This window comes from Pseudonaja textilis, chromosome 1 (assembly GCF_049901715.1).
Source record: "Pseudonaja textilis isolate UNSWEBS1 chromosome 1, rPseTex1.2, whole genome shotgun sequence".
NCBI classification, from domain to species: Eukaryota; Metazoa; Chordata; class Lepidosauria; order Squamata; family Elapidae; genus Pseudonaja; species Pseudonaja textilis.
The window spans coordinates 61566941-61590046 of NC_141990.1; the positions used below are offsets into that span (position 1 = coordinate 61566941).

A 23106-nucleotide genomic window follows, 5' to 3' on the forward strand; every position below is an offset into this window, starting at 1 on the left:
ACTGTCAGGGACAGCTCTGATATACCATAAAATGCCCTGATTTTGCTAAAGATGACAACTACATTTGACTTACACAAAGTTTTTTTTACAGCAGAAGTGGCATCTAGCTTGTCTAGGTGTTGATACATACCAATTTCAGTAACTACTGTAATTCTATATAGTTTAAAACTACACACACACACTATATTTTTCGAAGCATGTTTTCTTTAGGTAATCCTGGGATTTATCATACCAAAGCTGGTGGTGGTGAAGTGTCTTCCCACAAAAAGCGTGAGAATCTTGTGGTTCTGCCCTGGGTGTGAGTAGGAAGAAGATACCACACAACAAAATCCTCTGTCCATAACTAATAAGTCCAATGAACCAACTTTTTCTTGATTAAAAATAAAATCCAAAGCAATTATATTAAAGCACACATAAATGGATCAATTAAAAAAACTTTCAAAACCTTCATTCCCCCAGGAATGTATCAACAACTAATTCAGAACCAAAGTGATAACATTACAATAGACCCGTGATGGTGATCCTATGGCATGCATGCCACAAACGGCACACAGAGCCATCTCTCTGGGCATGTCAGCTGTCACTCATTGCTCTTCTGGGTTCCAGCACACGCATCTGCGCTGGCCAGCTGGTCTTCGCATGTGCGGGAGCCCCAGAAACGGGAAGAGTATCTCCCTGGTGTGCATGCGTGTGTTGGCCAGCTGGTCTTCGCGCACACATACGCGTTAGAAACCGGAAGACCAGATGGCTGGCATACATGTGCGCACTGGGAAGCTGAGGTTCTGGTTTGTGGTGCTCCTACATGCTGCGCCAGGGAGCTGCTCTTTTGGTTTTTGGTGCGTGTGCGCTCCCGTTTTGGCACTCGGTGCCAAAAAGGTTCGCCACCACTGCAATAGACCATCACACTTTCAGTTTGAGTGAAGATGGAAAAGCATATTAGAGATTAGTTGTGATTACAGCTCATTATCTCTACTAATTTTTATATATTGGCCTTACTTCTATGTATACATTCACTTTGGTCCAACAACTACAGTATATTATTGTACAGTATTACCGTTCTAGAAAATTATATATCTCCTTTGCAAATAAAACATGAAGACCTTGAAAACCAATAGGAGGCAGCAGTGTCTGCATTTTCTAATTAGGATTTTTTTCAGTAAACCCTTCCATGGTTTATAGTTGACTTCCAACCAGAGATGTTTTAGATTTCAAATACAACCTTCAAAGTGGTTGAAGGTGAGATTGAGGTGGATATTAGAGAGCAGAATATCTAGAAGGACTCATGTTGGGAAAGGCTGGTATAAATGTATATCAAGAATTTGAAGGGATCTAAAAACCAAATACTGAAAATTAAAAAAAAAAGAATATATGCTTCTACTTTAGTAAGGGTGCCTCATGCTACACGAAGGTCTTCAGCATCCTGCTAAAGACCAAAGGTCAATTGTTACCTAACTGATTATTCTAGGGGGAAAAATGCGATTTGAATACAATCATAAAGGAAAGTTAATCTTGGTGTAATTTACAGGGAGAGTTGTATCTCAGTGGTAAAGCAAACTTTTGCATTAAGGTGGTTCCAGATTAGATCCCGTGCATTTCTGGTTAACATCATTTAGCAGGTTTTGAAAAATACCTGTGATTGCATCTTTAGAATTTTTGCAGAAGATTTCTATGGTCTGTTTCTGATTCAAGCCACAAAATAAAGAACCAACTGCGGAGACCTATTTTTAAAATAGTTTTATTTCTGCCTTTAAAATATACATTATCAGTTTGAAAATCTCAAAACAAAATGAAAAAAATCCAAAAAAACCCAAAACAAAACACACACCACCACCACCAAAACATTTTACTTGTAGGTTAACAGTCTTGAGTTGGGACTCTAAAGTGTGGGAACAGCTAAAATAAGTCAAGTTCTCCAACAAAATACTGCCAGAGGTGAAGGACTAAGAAGCCAGATTGCACAATTCACCTGATAAATTATACTATTCATTTATAATAATAAAAAAAATATTTCTTTTCTTCTGGCTTTCTTCCCCCAGCCTTTAGCCCATTAAGTTATTACCTACAGGACTACCCAAGTGCTTGGGCGGCATGTCAACAGCACTTCAAAGGTCACTTATAGAAGGGGTTAGCTTAAGGGGTTAAATGGGTACCCATAACCTCTGCAAGGTTTACATTATCCATTTTTGGCTCTTAAACCATATCCAACTTTTTTTTAAAATGTAAAAAAATCCAAAAATTTAAATCCCACCCACTTGGAGGGCTGTGAGGGCCAAAAGAGGGATGGTAGCGACCCTGAGATGATATTTTATGGGTTCCTTCTTTAGCTCAATGTACCTAAGGAGAGGAGGATTTTTTTTTTTTTAATCATCTAGTTATCAGCTATACTTGTGTCAGTATCGGAATGTTTTATGCAGCCAAACACAGAAAGGAGAACTGAATCTGGATTTAACATATTGTAACCGTAATCATCTCAAATCGATTCCATTGACCCAATTAGCTCATGAGAATTATTTCATTTCAACTAGATAAGATTCAACCAATACTGGTTTAAATAAATGGTCACCAAGCTGCCCTATCTCCATCAGTAACCTGATTTAAAAGAATACAGGAGGACTGGAACAGAAAAAAAAAATAGTGACCTTTGTCCTCTTCCATGTAGTGCAGAGAAAATTCAAGGAATTCACAAGCTAAATCAAGAGAATGAACGAAGAAGTAAATAAATATCAGCTGAAGAAATCAGACCACTAAGTATTATGTAAGCTAAAGGAATAATATATTTAGCGCCAGTTTATTAGCAAAAAATACTGTGTTACATCTCACTAATACAATGTAGTAGCTAGCAGCTTAACTAAAGGAATGGTCCATTAATAAGAATTTAAACACGACCATATCCAAAAGGTCAGGTATGACCAGATTGCTGTATTTGAAAAGAAAGGCCATAATATTCTCTAACAGAAAATTACCAAAATCTCATTCAAACAAATAACTGGCAAACAATTAAGGGAAGTAGCCAAGAAGTTTCTCTGGTTGCATGAATAGCATGGCAGGCTAATGAATTCAAATATGGAGGTTTGATTCTTTGATGAAAAATTCTTAACACTATGAATTTAGTCCCTCCCCTCTGACGCGCAAATAACACACAAAAACATAGCCAGAAAGGAAGAACAAAATACTGAATACAAACAAGAAACAAAAAAGGGGGAAAGGGAATAAAAGACCTTGGATAAGGCCTTGGAAAGGCACTAGTGTCAGTTTGGACCCCATATGGGGATGCCCATCTTCATCAGCCATCTCCAAGGGGGCAAACAAGAAGTATCTAATTTTGTGCCGAGAAGAGTCATCAAGAGGCAATCTGGCTGTATGGTTTAGTCTTAGATTAATGTGGATTTCTTCCTCAGCTAGTGAAATAGTTTTATTGACCAGACGTAAGATGACTCAAAATCAAAAAGCTGAGCTGTCTCTTCTACAGCATGTACCACCCCACTCCACTACACCTTTCTGCTCACCCAAAAATGGAGAGATAAGTACATATTAATAGCTGAAGACCTGAAACAGCCTTCCTCAATTTGGCATCCCCTCAGAAGTGTTGAAACCACACAAGCCTATACAGTCACACTTGCTGAGAATTTTAGCCCCTACACATCTAAAGAATAAGAGTGAGGAAGACTAATCCAAAGGAAAACATAGATAGTATACTATCACCAAGACACGATCCAAAGTATCCAAGTGATAGCTAAACAGACAGCTACACAGACTCAGTTCATTATGGCAAACAATCTAGCCCAAGTTGGGAGACTATGGCAGGGAGTCTGAGGTCTAGTTTGGCAGAAAACCCCAAGTTCCCAAATATGGAGCCCCACTCCTCATATGCAACGTGTAAAGAAATGGTAGCGGTGATCCCTGTGCCTCATCTGCCTTGCTGACCAATGCATACAGCCACAGGAATCCTTGGAGAAACAAACAGGAACTCGTCAAAATGTTACAGAATTCACCAAAAGCTTACAGAACTTCTGTTCACTCACAGAAGGCTTCTCACTTCATTCATCTTCTTCGCCTGATGGCTTGGTGGGAGATTGAGGCAAGAAAATAGGGACTAAACATTCCTATCCTGGGCCACAAGCCAAAAAGGTAGAAATACAGGCTTCAGGTGTCTCAGGACTTAATTTGAATCAATTGGAACTGATCAGTAAGTGTGAAGGCAGAATTTTTGAAGAAATGGAAGTCAGGTGGAATCCCGCACCATGCATTTTGAGAAAGGATGCATGGAGGGGAGATAGAAAGCATATCTTTGTTTTAACTGCTCCGTTGTTCTTTTCCCTTAAGAGGGAAAGTCTGTAAGGTAATTACCACCAGATTCAATTTCACATAGTTGAGTGCTTGTGTAGATCTAAAATTGTGCTGGTTTTCCAATCATATATATTATTATAATTGGACTCAGTGTAACTATTTTCTAGATCTTGGCCTTCTAGACAAGGAGAACAGGTTGAAGACGGTAGGCACAGAGAGCACAATTCTATCTCTTATCCACACCTGAGGAGTGCTTGAACAGTCAACATAAGCACAGAAGAGTTGCCAGCATACACCCAAGTGCATCCTGGTGTTAGAGCTGCTTCCCCCTTTCCCATGTATTAAAAAGACAGTAAATACTTAAACATTGCCTAGAATTCCTGGCAAAAAAACCCGAGATGGCAATGCTTTGAGCCTCAGGGCTTGAAGGGCAACCCTGGGAAGAAAATGCAACACTCAACCTGGGTAGCCAAGACAATTCTTCTTCTCCATTCTCAAGTAAGTAAGTTGCCTTGCTCCTGAGCGTGGGTTAAGCTGTCCTTCCGATGTAAATGATGAACCCCCATTCTTTTGGGGCTGCGATGTGGGCGCCCAGGAGGTGGCTTGCTCTTGGCATCCTTGCTCTGCTCAGAAACCCCCTCCTGGCTGTTCACCCTCCTGTCCTGGAACAGCAGTTCCGGTTCTTCAGCTGGGCTCCCAGATGGGTAGTCTATGTAATCTTTGGACTTCTCTGGTGAAGAAATGACAGGCTCTGCCACCCCCTCAGTACCAGACCTTTGCAGTAATTTGCAGCTTTCGTCCTGGGAGAAATCTGTGCTGTAGTCAGAAGAGAAGTGGTTCCGGCGACTCCGAAACTCTGTGCTGTCAATGTCCACGCTTGAGTCCCTGCTTACAGTCCAGCTGCAGCTCTGCACAGATTCTTCGCCATCTGAGTAGGCGGAAGCTACCCGACCTAACTCTTGCATGGAGCGGCTGAAACGTTTCTGGAGCTCCTGTGCCGTGTCGCGGCTAAAAGCAGTCCGGTTTACTAGCACCTGCTCTGTGGCAGGAGGAGCCTTATCTACAAACATCCGTTGCCAGTTGGCTAGTAAATCCTCCTCGGAGCTGGCAGAGCTGGCAAATGTGCTGGGAACCTGTGGGGGGCTGCTGAAGGGGCTGCTTTGAGAAGATCCAGGAACCCGGCTACACTTGGGGGAAGGTTGGTAGGAGCAGCTGGAGGCAGAGCGTTGACCTGAGGCTGGGCTGCTGGGAAAGGGGCGCTGCCTGTCACAGTTCTCATCCTCCCCCTGGACTAAGCTCAAAGAGATAGCTTGGCGGGTAGCATAAGTACAATTGGGCAGCGGGCTGTTCTTTGGAATCCGCACCTTGTCCTCGGAAAACTCAATGACTTTGCGCCCTGGATACATGGGGTGGGGAGGGGGAGGGGTGGGATATGGGCTTAGTTTCTCAAAAGTAGGCACCTCCTTTGGCAGACTCTCCAAGCAGTTCTGTGACTTGCAGCTTCCATTTTGCTGTCTAGATCCCTCCTTCCCCTTGCTTTCTCCTTGCCCCGAACTCACACAAGTTTCAGGAAGAGTGCCACTCATATCTACGTGCACAAAAACATCTTCAGCCATAGAGCAACTTCCACTGCTGGATTTGGCTGAGTTCAGCACAAGTGATTCTGGCTTCTCCAACACTCTAGCAATGACTGAGGTGGGCACAACATCAGAGGGAGCCAAGGTGTGCAGTTCCTCCTGGTCAGGGCCTACAGAATCCTGAGTGTTTTGCAAGTGCTTGTTGACCATATCTTGCAGCTCAGATGGAAGCTAATAAGAAAAAGACAATAGTAGTCTGGAATTAAAATAGCATATAGGAAACAGGGTAAATGGGATGGACAAATGCACCAAGGTGTCTGCAGAGATTTCTGCAAAACCCATGTAAATTGCTTGTTATAACTAAATATAACTGAAGAGTTTTTCAAATATGTTACACCCACATTCAAAATTCTTCTATTTCTATCCCGGAATCAGGGGAAATATTGTGTTTCCAATGTACATTTAGAAGAAATAGAAATATTGCATTCCTTGCTTGTGTTAGGCCAACACAATACTATTGATTGGTGGGGGAAAAAAGCTGATTGTCACACTGAATTGAATGACCAAATCCCTCCCTGCCCTTGTTATAAACTACATCTGCCAGGAAGCATCTAGTAAGTATAGGCCACTGTCTTGGCCAAACTGCCCTACAATTAGTTCAACTGATTTTGGCAACAGAACCACTTTGCACTCCCTGGAAGAATTTTCATAGACAGTCTATCAAGCAAATTATAAGCAAGGAGTATAACATTTTCATCAGCTTTCAACTCTGCAGTCACACAAATAGATTCTCTGCAGAACATTCTACAGCTGAGTTTTTAGCAGAATGTGATCCTTCCCGGCTCTCCTAAGATGCCTTCCTGCAGGACTCAGCTCTTGTTCTTTTCTCAATAAATACTGCAACAATTCCTGTAAACCATGAAAAGAAGAATGACTGGGAACATGAAAACCAGCACCAACGGCAGAGATAGAATAGGGTGAATGCAGAGGTGACATGCAGAGTCTTTGTCCCTGACCAAATGCCCTGGTGATGGGCCAGATGCATTAGGATTGCAACAACAAGCATTGTGTTAACATAAATATCCAACAGTAGAAATGTGTAAACAATGATACCTGAGAACATGATGTACCATGCTTGCAAATATAAATGAAAAAACCACCCTTATATAAATAATAGATAACTCTATATCCTAAAGGGATGTCCACAAGTCATCCGTAGGGTGAGTAGCTTGGCAGTCTATATTTGAAATAATCCATTTTTTAAAAAATGTTGAAAACCAGCATGTACATGAATCTCTTAATATTAAAGCAAGAATGTGATGGCTTTCATCAAGGCACAATTTCAATACAATGGAGCAATTTTCTTATGCAGCGGGGGGAAAAAACCCAGGCTCCAAAGAAGCACTAAAAATAAAAGTACTACTTTACTAAATAAATGCTGTACTTAGGAAAATTAATATGCAAAAAGAAAGCCCAAGAAGGACTTCCAGCTTGAAGGGCTTCGGCGACAGACAGAGATCCGCGATCATGCACGGTTTCTGTCTGGGCTCGCCGCTGGAGCGCCCTGAGCCGACTGGTTTCGGGACTAAGCCACCCCGTAGAGGTGGTGAAGAGGGGGGAGATCGCCAGCAGGGTCGAGGAGAGCCGCATCTCTCCTCCTCAGCTGGCCATTACTCCGTTTCGCGAAGGCGGTTGCAGCGGTGGTCAGAAATGGCCACCACAAAGAAGAACTCGACCGGAAAAGAATGTGCAGGAGGAAGATAAGAAGTGAAAGTTTTGGCTGACCGGGTTAAATTGTAAAAGCAACAACCAAGGTACCCTGGAATTTAAACTTAAAAAAAATAACATCGCTCCCAAAGAAAAGTCGGAAGCAGAGAAGGAAAGTGAAAAGGGAAAGGTTTGGCTTTTTTTTTCTTCTCTCTCCTTCCCTATACTGACAACTAAGAGACTTAAATAAGAAATCGGAAAAATCCGCTTTGACATCAATAGGCAATTAAGCTGAAAATAAAACAAAATGCCAAAGGGATAATAAAGATTTCTGGACATTAAAAACTTTCTTTTTCATAAGCAGGAAGGGAGAGAAAAAGAATAAGGGCAGGATCTGGAAGAGGGAGGAGACTGCCTGGAATTAAAAAGAATCTAAAGTAAAACTTCAACCAGACTTCTAAAAGATACATTTTAACTGAAACTTTGCAACTAAATAGTAAGCCCAGGAAGAGAAATTGAAAAAAAAAAAGAGCAAAAAAGAAACAGCTTGTGTGTATTTGGATTATTTGGTGATCTTTGGATTTTTGATTATTATATTTGAATGACTAAAATCAACTGGGTGGTTGTTTAAAAATTTATACAGTGGCACCACTTCTGGATGAATTGAAAATGGAACTTCAAAAGTACAAAGAAGATGCACAAGAAGGGAAGGGTTCTTTTGGCTTCGTCTTTCAATTCTTAGAAATGGAGATTTGGAACTATGAGAAACAAGAAAAGACAGCAAAACAAGAAGACTGGGACAAAGAAGAAGCCATCTTTAATGAACAAGTAATTCTATGTGGGGAAGAAAAAGGAAATGGGGGAAAGAGAATGGAGAATTTAAGACTTAAAAAAACAACCAAAGAAAAGAAAAATAATTCAAAAAATAAGTATAATACTGGAAAACAACAGAAAGGGGGAATACAGAAGAGAGAAATAGAGGTAGAGAGACAAGGGGGTAAAAAGAGGAGAGAAAAGAAGAGAGGGAAGAAGGAAAGGAAAAGAAGTTACAAAGGACCGGAACAAGATATAGAGAAACAGGACCTATTTAGAGATAATGGGTGAAAATCTAACTGAAAAAGGGATTCTGTAAAAGTACATAAGATTGTATTGTTATATTCGTAATAGAAATAACTTTAGAAAATTGGAAACAACGTATGATTAAAATGAGGGATAAAATAGTTAGTGTAATTTAGTGAAATGTTTGTGAATAAAATAAGTGAAATAAAATAAATGAGAAAATTGAATTAGAAAGGAACGGGAACATTTTAATTAGTTAATGTTTTATAAAATATAAGTGAAGGGGGGGGAATCAACTATGGAAAGCTTATAATTGTTCCCATAGAAGTATGATATTTAATTGAAAAGTAATGTTAAAGATGTTTAATGAATATTAATATTAATGATAGAATTGAATTGGAATGGAATGTTGTTTTAATTATATACATTTATAATTTTTTTTCTTTTTTTAAGAATATAGTGTGTATTTTAAGAATGTACCAAGCAGAATCCGAATGGAAGTTATGTATTATATTGAATTACAACTTTAGGGAAAAGATATAAAAGCGTCATACTCCAATCAGTAACTACAGGAGAAATTTTGTTTAATGAGAAAAGATAATATATAATTGAAACAGGACAGACAAAAAATATAAATACAATGATTTGAATTGAGATGAGATAATTAAAATAAAATTGAGAAAATTAAAAGAGGGGAGAAGTTATACAGAAAATGTAAAATAGTAATAAGATATGGAATAGAATATAAAAATCAGCATGAACCTGAATTTGTATCTGTACGAAGAAATGTAACTCGGGATTATGCTGCTTTCAAAAAAGATGTTTTATTTGTTTGTTTTCTTTCTCTTTGTGAAAACTCAAATAAAATTTACAAAAAAAAAAGAAAGCCCAAGAAAAGTCACTTAATCTAAATCTCCAAGGCAGAATGTTCAAATAATCTTTTGATGCTGTTGATGCCACTGGGGCAATAAACGGCAGGAAAGCAGCAGCCATGTCGTTTGAGCATAAGCTCAAATTCTCAAGCACAGGAATGAATCAAGTGCTCAATTCTACAATATTTTCAAGAATATTCTGTTCAAGTGTAAGGCCTATCTGTATGGTACATAAAGAACACAAAGAAGCACAATGACATCACTAGAATTCATAGCATATTCAATATCTATAGGAATTAATAGCATTTTGGTCTGGTCTCCATTAGCCTGAACTGAAAGCATCTCATTTTAACTAAAATAATATGAAATTCTTGAGATAGAGTGGGATGTTTGAAGATGTCAGTAGCAGCTGATTCTAGACATCAGAATATATACAGGTTAGTTGAAAAATTCATGAAATAATTGATTCTACTGGTGTGTTATTGCAATATTGAAATGGGAGAAAGCAAGTGTTTAAAAATAGTTTTAATGTATAAATGTGTTCTATATACTTATATAATTGTAGAGGTGCCATTTAATTATGGAATAATATAGTATAACTGAAGATGAATTTATCTCTTCCAATAAAGAAAGGGTAGATTTCATATACTGATTTTCAAATCTATCAATATATTTTAAAACGTATTATGCAAACATCATCTATTAATCTTGTTCCTATTTTTAAAAGCTGCAATGAATATAAGTATATGTATAAACAAAGTATAAATGTTTCAACTGTATTTGATGTTAAATCTTGGTCCCAATTCAACTCCGAGTCCAATGATACACCAGTACCAGAAGACTTTCAACATCTACCCTGGGAATAAATCTAACACTATAAAGATCTGTTGGATAAGTAAGGAATCCTTCTCAGTGGTGATAACAATACTTTAGAAACACTGTCAAGAGACAGTAAGTCCTTTCCCTTCATATATTTTGTATATAGCTTTCTGTTTAAGATTGCCATCAGTTTAACTCACAGATTTTTACCCTGAAAGCAGATTTGAACAATATATCTTTTTTTTTTTTTTAACAAAAGCTGTTAGGACTTCTAGTTGACCATGATTGTATTTGTATACTATTCTGCAAGCCTGAAAACCAGCAAAAATATACTCACCGTAATGGTAAAAGCAATAGCAAGAACATACTGAACTTTGGAACAGATTTGTGATATTTATGAAATCTGGAAATCTACCAGATATTTAAACTTCCTAGTCTAACTAGTTTCCTTATTTTCTGTCCTGCTACTAAATTGCCTCCTCACTTTAGTTAAAAAACCCTGTAGTAAACAGATACTTGTACTGGATTACTAGTTCACTTATAAATAACTCATTGTGCTGAGGATTCACATAGAAATGGACAGCTGAAACAAAAAGAGTAAAGTTAGAATGAAGCAGGAAACCTGCAATTCATGAAACTCTTTTCAGGAACCTACTGAATTTAAAGCCAATCAGGCACTGAGAACGAGAAACAACATGTACAAAATGACTGTCATTAACTGTTTTGCAGGAAACAGAAATCCCAGAAAAATAAGGACATGCAGTTCATCCCAGGCCATTAAAGTGATTCACCAGTCCTCAAACCCATTCAGGTTTTTACTCACATCAGCAAATTTGTGGTTTCGAAAGTGAGATTTGTTGCACTTCAGGAGCTGCACTGCTAAGTTACAGTCTAGCCGGTATCGCTCCTGTCAAGACAACACATCATAATTGAAGAGACATAGCTTGAAATGGTTCACAACAATGTGATATCCCAGGCAAAACTACAGAAGTATTCCATAATGATGAAAACGAAACAACTGAGAACTTGCAAGTTTACAGCAACCCAGAATCTGGCAGCTGAAGGCTAAGGGCAGAACCAGTCTTGATCATATCAATTTCCCTCACAAGTCCCAATGAACATTTTAGAAAAATAAAAATGCATTAAAATGTACAGCTACTATCGTCTACTACCTGTTCTAGCTACTAGCCTCTTCTCCATTGGGGCTGATTAAAACTTTTGCAATTTGACAAGTTCATTCACAAACAAGAATAGTTATTTTTAAAACAGGCTTTATGAAAGAAAACTACTGTAAACGGAGAACTTTATAGCTTTAGAAACAGAAGTCAGTAAATAAGGCCTAAGAAAAGGCCTAGACCAGGGGTGTCAAACACAAATTCATTGAGCGCCACATCAGGGTTGTATTTGACCTTGGGGGAGGGCAGCTTGATGTCACTCGTGTCAGGGGCACCTATGGTGACCTGAGAGCTCTCTGACAGTGAAAATGGGCTCCTGAGTTCTGTTTTTACTGGCAGAGGCACCACAGGCCAGTCATTTGCTGTTTCCAGGACAACCCCGTGGGTGAGATCTAAGCATCCCAAGGGCCAGATCTGGCCTGCGGGCCTTGAGTTTGACCCCTCCAGACTAGACCATATTTAGAGATAGGACCATATAGAAGTGATATGTAGGCCAGGCTGATGCATCAGTGTACAAAGCTAAAAGGAAAAATAATAAAAATTTAAAAAAAAATTAAAAAAACAACTCACTGGACAAAAAATGTTTCAGAATCCTTGGTAAAAGTCTGATAGAATAACCCAAGTTATATGGCTGTCAGTTAATGCACTGCATTTCCATACCTAGGTCCTCAAGATATGCTGGCATATGAATCATATCAAGTGGCAAACCCCATATTCATAATTTTTGTACATTTGAGAAAAGCTGTTCTAAACGAAACACTGATAAAGCATCCCAATTTTCACAATCTATCTTCTTGAAAAAGTTTAGCATCAATATGTTGCTTGGATAGCAATTGGACTCTCTTATACACTGCTGGTCTTTTTTTTTAGAATGGTGTTTATTGATCTTTAGCAGGCTGTCGTGTGCTGCTGTTAGGAATGTAAGTCACCTAACAGCTATTTGGGTTGGAAATATATGAACCAGGATAGACATTTTAATACTGTATCTTTAAGAAAATGCAAAAACTGTAATTGGATATGGTTTCTCAAACAGCCATAAGGTGGAGCCAGAAACCTGGGTTGTTTTAGTCTTAGTCTCAAAAGAGTCTCAGAAGAGAGTGTGTCTCAGTGAGTCTGTTTTCCTTCTGTTGGAGAGTTTTGCCGTTCCCCCTAATTGACTGTTATTCTTGAATTTGATGTAAGTCTGATACTGAACTGTTTTTTGATACTGGACTTTGTTATTGGATTATCTCTGGACTGAAAACTGACTGATCTTACCTGTGAATGACTTTGGACTGCTTATTTTGAATTTTGCTTAAACCTTTATTGAAAGTAAAAAACCTACATTTACTCTACAGTGTATCTGTGTGCTGTGTGTGTATTATTCAAACACTTCTCTCAATACGTCTCCCTGTATGCACTCATTCTCCTAATGGGGAATTACCTCAACAGCTGCTCGTCACAGAACTTTAAACACTAATATACTTAAGGATAAGCCTATTAATTATTTCTATTTCTTACACAAGATCAATGCTTTGAAAAAAAGTTTGCTTACATTAAGCTCTTCTAGTTTATTGATAGTTGTTTTGGCATCCAGAAGCTTATTGGTGAGCTCCACAATTTCCCAATCAAGAGTTTTCCGATCCATTTCAGCTTTTTTAATCTAGAGAATAGCAATATACAGGTGATGAGTCATATTAGTCAACAATTGGGCTGCCTTCATATCTTTGCCCTCTTCTCTTCCACACCCTACCCAACTCTAAAAATCAAACTCCTTTTGTTTCTTTAGCAAAAGAAGATAGGAGGTTTACGTAACCCGGGTAATTTTTTGTGTGTGTCTTAGGAAGGCATTACTTAGGAACGCAAACTATGTTTGAGTGTTCATTGACTTCTTCATAACTGTTTGCAAAAACATCATGCAAACATGAAGAATACTCTTTAAATCAGGCATTATGTTTTAAACTAGGCTGGGTGGGCATGAGAAGAGCCGAGCGAGCATCTCTGCTGCTGCTACCCTTGATGCTCCAGCCTCAGGCACTGCAAGTTTGCAAAAGTCCCGGTGCGCAGCCCGTTCCTGCATTCCAAGCGCCCAGGCCGAGCTGCAGCTGTCCCTCTCTCACCAGCGCCAATTCCAATAACAGCGGCAGCAGCAGCGGGAACCGTGGAAGTTACGGAGGCAGCTCCCCCACCCAAGAAGCGGCTGAAACACTTCCATGGTTCCCGCCGCTGTTGTTGGAGAAGGCGCTGGCGAGAGAGGGACAGCTGCAGCTCGGCCTGGGCGCTTGGAATGCAGGAACAGGCTGCGCACTGGGACTTTTGCAAACTTGCAGTGCCCAAGGCTGGAGCACCAAGGGTAGCAGCAGCAGAGACACTTGTTCGGCTCTTCTCACGCCCACCCAGCTGCTCGGGATTAAACCAAAATGCAGTGCACGGCGCTCCCAGGTACCTCAAAATGTTTTTTTTTCTGTTGTTACGGGGACAGGGGAAAAGTGGGAGCGACAGACACTGTTGTTGGAGACGGCGCTGGCGAGAGAGTTGTCAGCACCGGTGGGAACTGTGGAAGCTACGGAGGCCTGAGAAGTGTCAGAAACGCTGCCAGACATCCACGCCGATGCCGCCCGCCTGCTGACCCGGGTAAAGGTGGGGTAAGGGAGCCCTCCATGCTCCACCATGATTGGCTGTTAGGAGCGGCTGATGGTGAGGCGTAGCTGCCCACGGGGCACTCCTAGTGGCAAGTTCCCCCCCCGCCTTCCCCCCCAATTTCAAATGTTTTAAACTAGGCCTAAATTTGGAGGGAGGGGCTTTCCTATGGGGGGGCGTATTGTTGGAGAACACTATATATATGGCATTTAGCTTTGTTCGGGTATTTTCCCACGTCATTGTAGTTGTGTATGGTGTTCGTCTGTGAGTCACAATACACCAGCCTGATGATGGCAGATGAGATTCTGCTGAAACGTTGCTACAACTTTAAAAGCACAACTACAATGACATGGGAAAATACCCGAACAAAGCTGAATGCCATACATGTAAGTACCCGCGAAAACTTAAGAAAATACACACACACACACACACATATTCTTTATAATAAAAGTGATGCGATCAACCAAAAATGAAATACATCTTGGAATGAATTCAAACAAAAATACATACTTTGAGCAAGGTGCATAGGGCAGGTACAATAAATAACAATGATTGAGGGTTTGTTTATTTATTTCTATTCCATCTTTATTATTTTTTATAAATAATTCAAGCGGCAAACATACCAATACCTAATATTTCTTCTTCGTACTATTTTCCCACAACAATCACCCTATGAGGTGAATTGGGCTGAGAGAGATTGACTAGCCCAAAGTATCGCACGCTGGCTTTCATGCCTAAATCAGGACTAGAGCTCCTAGTCTCCTGGTTTCTAGCTTGTGCCTTAATCACTAGACAAAACTGGATAGTGTTTAAAAACTGGATAGCTTTTAAAAAACAGGTAATTCAGAGACTGTCTGAGGGGCAAAAAGTAATGTTTAAATGCATGCCATATTGATAAGAAATAGACTTTAAACTGATTTGTGTATCCTAGCCTTCAATTATTTCTTGAGTCTCCAAGACCATCCTTTTATCCCAACTTCTTCCAAATTAAGATATTTTGCTAAAGTAGCAAAACGTAAGCATTTTAATTATGTATCCTAGGAAGGGAAAATTCTGCTATGAAATTTCAATAGGCATTGGCCTTTCATTTTCAAGCCCTACAAAAGTACCTTACCTTTTCCACAGAAAAGCAGCACAGTACCACACAGGTCATGTGTGCCTCACTCAGTCTAATAGGGTTTGCTTTCAAATAAGTGCACAACAGCCTTTAAATACTAGGTATAGGCTCTTTCAATGGGTGATCAACCTTCCAGCAGCTGAGACCCACCCTTTGGAGCAAAATGAAGGCAATGGGTAGGTTGATGAGGCAAGTGGTTGGGGCTGAGATCTGGCCCGAGTTTGAGGAATGAATGTTGAGATCTGTCTATTATTTTAAGGCTACTTTACTGCTCAATTGCAATCCCACCCAGTAAAGCACTCATAGTAAAGGAGTATTGGTCAGGATGGGATTCAAGGACCAGGAAAATATACAACTGAAATTTGTCCACTTGTGCTTTCCACGAAAATTGATTCTCAGAGTATTCGTTTTGCATTTAAAGTAATACCTTATTGTGTTAAAGCCCACTCAGAAAAGCAGAATTCCTATAACCTTGCTGAAATATATGTTTTGTTTCTTTTTCCAGCTCAAGTTATACAACCTGTGATATAAAATGAGCAGGATCAGAGGCTTTCTGTTATTTCACATGATCACATTTATTTTATTTTCAACTTTATTTGCCACCCATCTCTCAGTTCAAGTGACAAATCATATATCTTTCATAGTAATACAAAGATTACTGGCACTTTTATGCCACTTTTTTGCTTCAGCATAAAAAACATTTTACTGAATTTGAAAAACATGAACTTGTTCCCACGCCATTCTGTCTTGTGAAGCATGAATGTTGATATTGGATTAAAATGATAATGATTTAATACTACATTTGTACTAGAATGAGAAATCCTTAGTTTTGGTTATGGTGATTGAAGCTTCTAAGAACTATACTACCCAACTCCTAGTTCTGCAATGATAAGGAAAAGTACTGTATTTCATGTCAGTTTATGGATTAATTTTTTGGGTAGACAAATGGCATACAGCCCCCCTAAACTATGACATCCCATAATATAGAATGGAGCAAGTCATGCTAGGAAAGGATCAGCTATTTCATTCAAACCCAAGTTGCTGGCTGATTTTCTGGATCCCATCAAACCCAGCTTTTCTGGATCCCATCAAAGACAGTGCAAGTGGGGCTGAGTAATGCATGGACAACAATGAAACTGGAAAGGCTGAAACATGTGAAGAGGAAAAGAAAAACACACAAACGAAAAGACGCAACTGCAAAAATCCAGTTTTGACTGAGAGAGGCCTGAGAGGTGAGCACACCCAGCATGTGCCAGCAGCAGCGTAGGAAGGAAAGAAACAGAGAGAGAGAGAGAAAGAGAGAGGAGAGAAAAAAAGCCATGAGTGTTATGAATGCACATAATATACAAATGTTGGCTCCACTCTGACACCCCACATTTCATGACAAAACCATCCCACCCGGATTCTACAATAAGCAGCACATAATGACACCAAAGACTCTTAAAAAGCTACAAGACAAAACTACAAATAGCTGCACTGCAGGAGAACCCAAAACCCTATTACACAAAACACAAGACTTGGAAGCAATGCCCATTTTCATCAACTCTAAACTGAAATTCTACTCCAATTCTTGATGCATTGCATTTTGATATTACTATACAGTACTATTACTCTTTAAGATTTTAAAAAAGTTAGACCTGCCCATTCTACTCAATATAGGGCCATACAATCACTTACCAGGGCATGCAGCTTCTCCTCCAAATCCTGATTTGTTCTTTGTGAAGCTGTGTAACTATTTTGCAATCTAAGATATAGAAGAGTACCCATGTTACTGAATAGGCACAGAAGTTTCCCCAGGGTGAACACCAGATATGACATATTATACAATGGACTGTGGTATTGTATTTATGGCATGCCTTAAACTCTGCCATGTTTAGGTATTCCATCTCCTTCTGCACTAAGCTGCAGGAAGCTTGAGATAGGAGGTAAAAAATTGGGGAGAAGGTGTAAGAAGGAATAGAGAACAAGCTTGATAAGGAGAAATTATTAAAATTCACTCCAGTAAAAAAGCAGAAATGTTGAAGATTATGATCAAGTAAAGGTTAATCTCTGTCTCTTACTTCACCATCTCATATTCCCCTCCACCTGTGAAGTTGCTATACTAATGATTGCACATTTGTCTCTATTGCCCCCGTTTCTAAGCTGATAATCCATGTGTGTTTACTAAGAAGTGGACTCTCAGTTTGGTTTAAACTACGGTATCCAGGCCTGGTTACATCTAATAAACATCTAATAAATAAATATTGATAAGCAATGAGAAAGGACCCCTTCCCCCTACAACAGTAAGGCATCACTCATGTCAACAACTTTCCCAAACGTAACAAAGCCCTAGATTAGTATTTCTCAATCTTGGCAGCTTGAAGATGTGTGGACTTCAACCCCTAGAAGGGGTTCTGGCTGGGGAATTCTGGGAGTTGAAGTTCACACACCTCCAAGTTGCCAAGGTGGAGGTACAGTGATCTAGATGATGGAAATAAAGTGTGATATATCCCAACAGGTATCACTGATTTCAAGATTCAACTCCAATTGAGACAATGAAGCCATCATATTAGGGAGTCATGGAGAGTCATTTGGATTGGACACATGCCTATCACAATATTCAGTAAAGCTCATTTCTTTCTCTGTTTCCAGCTTCCTATAACTGTCTTCAGTTATTAACCAAGGTATTAAAAAGCCTGACCAAAGAGTCTCTATGTAATTACAGTACAGCTCTGTAAGTCCATGGGTCTTACATAACATTAAGCTATCCAATAGCAAGCCAAATGCTAAAGGAGAAAAAAAATCCAGCTTTGTAAGTGGTGTCTGCATGCCTCAGGACACACATTTCACGTAGAACAATTTCCCTGTACATAATGATCTACAAGAGAATACAGAAGCCTGTGACTTTCCATATGCTATCAAACAACTACTATGAAGAATAACAGCCAGAAGCTTATTGGGAATTGTAATTGAACAACACCTGGAAAGCCCAAGGTTTCCATGATTTCATTTGCAGTATTTCTCTAAATGGCAGAGTATGCTAAAATATATTGCAGAATAAGCTAAACACTACCAACTAAGGAACTGGACTGCTTTGTTTCCTCTCCTCCTCCCCACCTGATGTTCTAAAAGTCACATACCTACGGAATTTGTCTTTAAATTTTTCTAGCTCTTCTCGATTTTGGCCCAACTCCATCTCCAGGTAGTCTTGCCCAGACTCCAACTCCCTCTCCATTGCTTCCATTTTATTGGTGACATAGGTCAGACGTCGACGCAGCTCCTCATTGTCATGCTGCAGCAACCTAAGGTACAAAAAGCAGAAATTTATTTCCAATTAAACTACAGGAAACTTTGCTGCCAATATAGCAATGTGCCTCTGAACAAAGTTCAATTGCATTTCTGGAATCTGGAAAATTAAAACTAGATAAATACATAAAACATAACTTCAATTGTCACCTAATTTAGCTGCCAAGTGAACAAATGAGCTTTATAAATTGAAAAGTTGCTTAAAACAATTGGCTAATTATAACTCACACTCATAGGCACCCAAAACACCATCACTTCCGCATAATATCCACAAGTCCTGTGGACAGAGAATTTCAGTCTTTTTTCTTTCGAGTTGAACATCCAAGGTTCCTTCAGTCTGTGCTCTAGTCTCTATATCATCATTGTCCCCCTCCTCTGAACCAGTTCTAAATTATCAATCAATCAATCAGAATAGAGCTGGAGGGGACCTTGGAGGTCTTCTAGTCCAACCCCCTGCTCAAGCAGCAGACCCTATACCATTTCACATAGGTGGCTGTCTAGTCTTTTCTAAAAACCTCCAGTGATGAAGCCCCTACAACTTTCCGGAAATGTCATCCCAGAATTATGTATGTGGACTCACCAATGTGTAGTAGAGGGGAATAAGGGCTTCACACATCTTTGATACAATATTCCTCTAACAATTATCTCACACTAACTTACATTAGCTTGTTGACAATGAATACACACAAGTCATTCTCCATTATGGTGCTTTCAAGCCAAGAATACTCATGTTTTACTTAGGCATGTCATGCATTTTTCCTCCCTAAATATAACAACCTACATTTTTCCCTTTTGAAGAACGACTTGCTTCTTTTCACTCCAGCCTTCTAAATAGTTCAAATTAGTCTGCAATCTTGTTCTGCCACCTAGGATTTTAACCAGATCTTCCAATTTTGTGTCCTCTACAAATTTAGTAAGCAGCCCATCAATCTCGTTTTCCAGATTTTTTATAAAAATGCAGATTAATACTGGCTGTGAAATAGATTCCAATAGTTACTGCTTTGTAACACGATGTAGAACCATTCATGCTGATTGCCTGAGCACAGTTGACCTTCTGCTGTAGACCAATCTTACTGTGGTGCTATCCAAATTATACTTCAATACTTGTCGAGAATGCCATGTGGAATCTTGTCAAAAGCTTTGCTGGAATTGAGGCAGGCTATATCCACAGCATGGATAGTAAAATAATTGACTTGCAAAGGAGATGAGTTCTGTCTCACATGACCTATTTTTATAAAAAGCTTGGCTTAGCAATTGCAGTATTGTGTTCAAAAAGGTTACAAATGACCTCCTTCACTATTTTGCCCAAACATTTTTCCAGGTACTGATGTTAGGCTTATTTAATCTAAAAAAATCAGAAGGCAAGTAGTCAGTCGAATACTATATTGGTATGCCTGTGATGGTTAAAGATGTAGGGGTGTATTGGGGGGGAGGGAATTCCTAAAATGTTACTTGTGAAATACAAAAGTATATAGTTTCCATTAATTGCTTTTCTAGTCAGATTTTTGTGACTGGTTTTATTTGCTACAGGAGCCCTTTGGGTAGGCTGATTCAGCCTTCCATCCTTTCAAGGTGCCGGTAAAATGAGGATTCCATATTGTTGGGGACAATATGCTGACTCTGTAAATTGCTTAGAGCTGTAAAGCACTAAGGGGTAATATATAAGACTAAGCGCTATTGCTATTGCTATTTGGATAGTATTAAAGATAGTTTTTCAAAATTACTAGCATGTTATCAGACGAGAATGTAAGATGAAAGGAATTTGGGATCAAAAAGAGCATGCAAGATCAGGTAAATCTTATGCACAGAATGAAGATGGCCTTAAGACCGCTTTAAGGAGCAAGCCCACCTGGGCACCAACATCAGTAAATGTGAGCAACTTGCTTTGGTCAGGGAAGGAAAATTCCATGCTTGATCCGGGGTGGAATTCTACCGGTTCTGACCAACTCTGTAGAACCAGTAGCTCTGAAGAGCAACAGACAGAGAGCATACATAGAACCGGTTCTATGTCTGTTGCTGTTTTGGCCCAACCACCTGCCCGGGCTCTTACCTGACCTTTATTTCCTGCTTTTTCAACCATAGCTGCTTTGCGCGACACAGCTGCGGTTGAAAAAGCAGGAAAAAAGTGCTTTTTCAACTGCTGTGCACCCGCATGCTGTGCTGCTCAGCTGTCCAGGCAGCTCACTGATGATATGCACGCATGTGCAGCAAAACGTAAAATCACCGAACCGGTAGTTATACCGGTCGGATCCCACCCCTGTCCTTGATCATTTCTTTACTACTCTACAGACAGGGAGTTTAATTGTAAAAAGTAGGTCACCTATCTATGCAAACAGTTCCTTCTTAGTTTACAGCCTTTAAATTAAGCACAGCAACCGGATGGAGCGAAATAGCTCAGGTATCTTCCCCTGAAAGTTAAAAGTTGCTCAATAATGTATGTGTTTCAGGGAAAACTAATAACATTGCAGGAAGGAAAATAACCACCCCATTTTTACCTTGATTTCAATATTCATATTAAGAGAACTATCCACTTCTAAGTCACCAAATAATTTTCTAGGTGAAGATTCACATATTGGCTTTGGAAATACTGATGCATAAGGATTATATTGCCAAATCCATACATTTACATCTATGTAATTCTCTCAAAGATTCAATAATTCTGTTCTTCACAGCATTATCATCTGCAAATATTTTACCTAATTTTCCAAAAACATAAAATAATATTTTCAAGATACATAAATAGATGATCAAACTTGCAATGGATAATGTTCTTAAATTAAGCTGTTACAGCAGCACTAAGACAAAGATAACACTGGAGTTTTAATTTAATAATTCTTCAGCTGGGTTTCTGTGAAGAGCATCCTTGGCAGTTTAAGCTCAAGTCAGCCATTATTATCTTAACAATGATCATCTTTGCCAGACTTAAAAGTTATACATTAGTTCTTTTTAAGCATATTGAAAAGTTAACAGAGGAAAACTTAATTCCACAACATCAGGAAATAAGCAGAGATAATATAACGTGAAACCAGAAGTACTACAAACAACTATGAAACAAAACAAGGTCTGGGATACTTACTTTATCCTTTCTGCATCTGTCAAGGGCTCCTACAGAAAAGAAAAGGAAACAGAATTAAGGTTTAATTAAAAGTATGAACTAGTTATCAGAATAGCAAACTAAACCATACAAATGCTAAATGGAAAAAATAAGGGCAAGTTTGGATAGTGGTTTGTATCATGTCTTGAAACCAGGAGACTCTGCATTCTATTCCTGCCTGAACTCAGTTGGGCCAATCACTCTCTCAGCCCTAGGAAACAGGCAATGGCAAACTACATTTGAAATCTTGCCAAGAAAACTGCAGGGACTTGTGCAAGCAGATGCCAGAGGACAAGATCAACCTGAAAATCAGATTTCTGGTGAAGCCACAAATATTTTCGAGAAACTGCCTATGCTAGGCCACAACTGTGGTTATGAAGAGAGGACAATTTATATTAAGAACACAGATTATTCTGAACAAATCTCTCAGTCACAAGGCTTATTACACAAAAAGTATTTAGGATTTGTTTTATGGCAAATACACTTCTCAAAAAAATAAAGGGAACACAAAAATAAGATATCCTAGATCTGAATGAAATATTCTTATTAAATACTTTGTTCATTACATAGTTGAATGTGCTGACAACAAAATCACACAAAAATTATCAATGGAAATCAAATTTAGCAACTCACGGAGGTCTGGATTTGGAGTTACACTCAAAATTAAAGTGGAAAAAAACACTACAGGCTGATCCAACTTTGATGTAATGTCCTTAAAACAAGTCAAAATGAGGCTCAGTAGTGTGTGTGGCCTCCACGTGCCTGTATGCCCTCCCTACAACACCTGGGCATGCTCCTGATGAGGTGGCGGATGGTCTCCTGAGGGATCTCGTCCCACACCTGGACTAAAGCATCCCCCAACTCCTGGACAGTCTGTGGTGCAACATGGCGTTGGTGGATGGAGCGAGAAATGATGTCCCAGATGTGCTCAATTGGATTCAGGTCTGGGGAATGGGCGGGTCAGTCCATAGCATCAATGCCTTCGTCTTGCAGGAACTGCTGACACACTCCAGCCACATGAGGTCTAGCACTGTCTTGCATTAGGAGGAACCCAGGGCCAACCGCACCAGCATATGGTCTCACAAGGGGTCTGAGGATCTCATCTCGGTACCTAATGGCAGTCAGGCTACCTCTGGCGAGCACATGGAGGGCTGTGCGGCCTCCTAAAGAAATGCCACCCCACACCATTACTGATCCACTGCCAAACCAGTCATACTGAAGGATGTTGCAGGCAGCAGAACGTTCTCCACGGTGTCTCCAGACCCTGTCATGTCTGTCACATGTGCTCAGTGTGAACTTGCTTTCATCTGTGAAGAGCACAGGGTGCCTACCAGTGGCAAATTTGTCAATCTTGGTGTTCTCTGACAAATGCCAAACATCCTGCACAGTGTTAGGCTGTAAGCACAACCCCCACCTGTGGACGTCAGGCCCTCATACCACCCTCAGGAAGTCTGTTTCTGACCATTTGAGCAGCCACATGCACATCTGTGGCCCG

The 23106-nt window shown here is 39.7% G+C and overlaps 1 protein-coding gene across 5 annotated transcripts in view; it reads right to left on the reverse strand.

Annotated features, from left to right (window-relative positions):
• Nucleotides 1–1719: 1719 nt before the first annotated feature.
• TJAP1 (tight junction associated protein 1) overlaps nt 1720–23106 on the reverse strand; it is a 60869-nt gene continuing 39482 nt past the window's right edge. For 3 of the 5 annotated variants that reach the window (XM_026695540.2, XM_087935737.1, XM_087935744.1), the window contains exons 7-12: nt 21594–21622; nt 18352–18513; nt 16910–16976; nt 13031–13138; nt 11145–11228; nt 1720–6095 (exon numbers count right to left, since the gene is read on the reverse strand). In XM_026695540.2, the coding sequence (XP_026551325.2) occupies nt 4782–6095; nt 11145–11228; nt 13031–13138; nt 16910–16976; nt 18352–18513; nt 21594–21622 (1764 nt within the window). In that variant the 3' untranslated portion in view covers nt 1720–4781. Of the gene's footprint in view, nt 6096–11144; nt 11229–13030; nt 13139–16427; nt 16458–16909; nt 16977–18351; nt 18514–19298; nt 19469–21593; nt 21623–23106 lie in introns of all 5 variants that reach the window. The other 2 variants (XM_087935752.1, XM_087935748.1) reach the window with 2 other exon arrangements.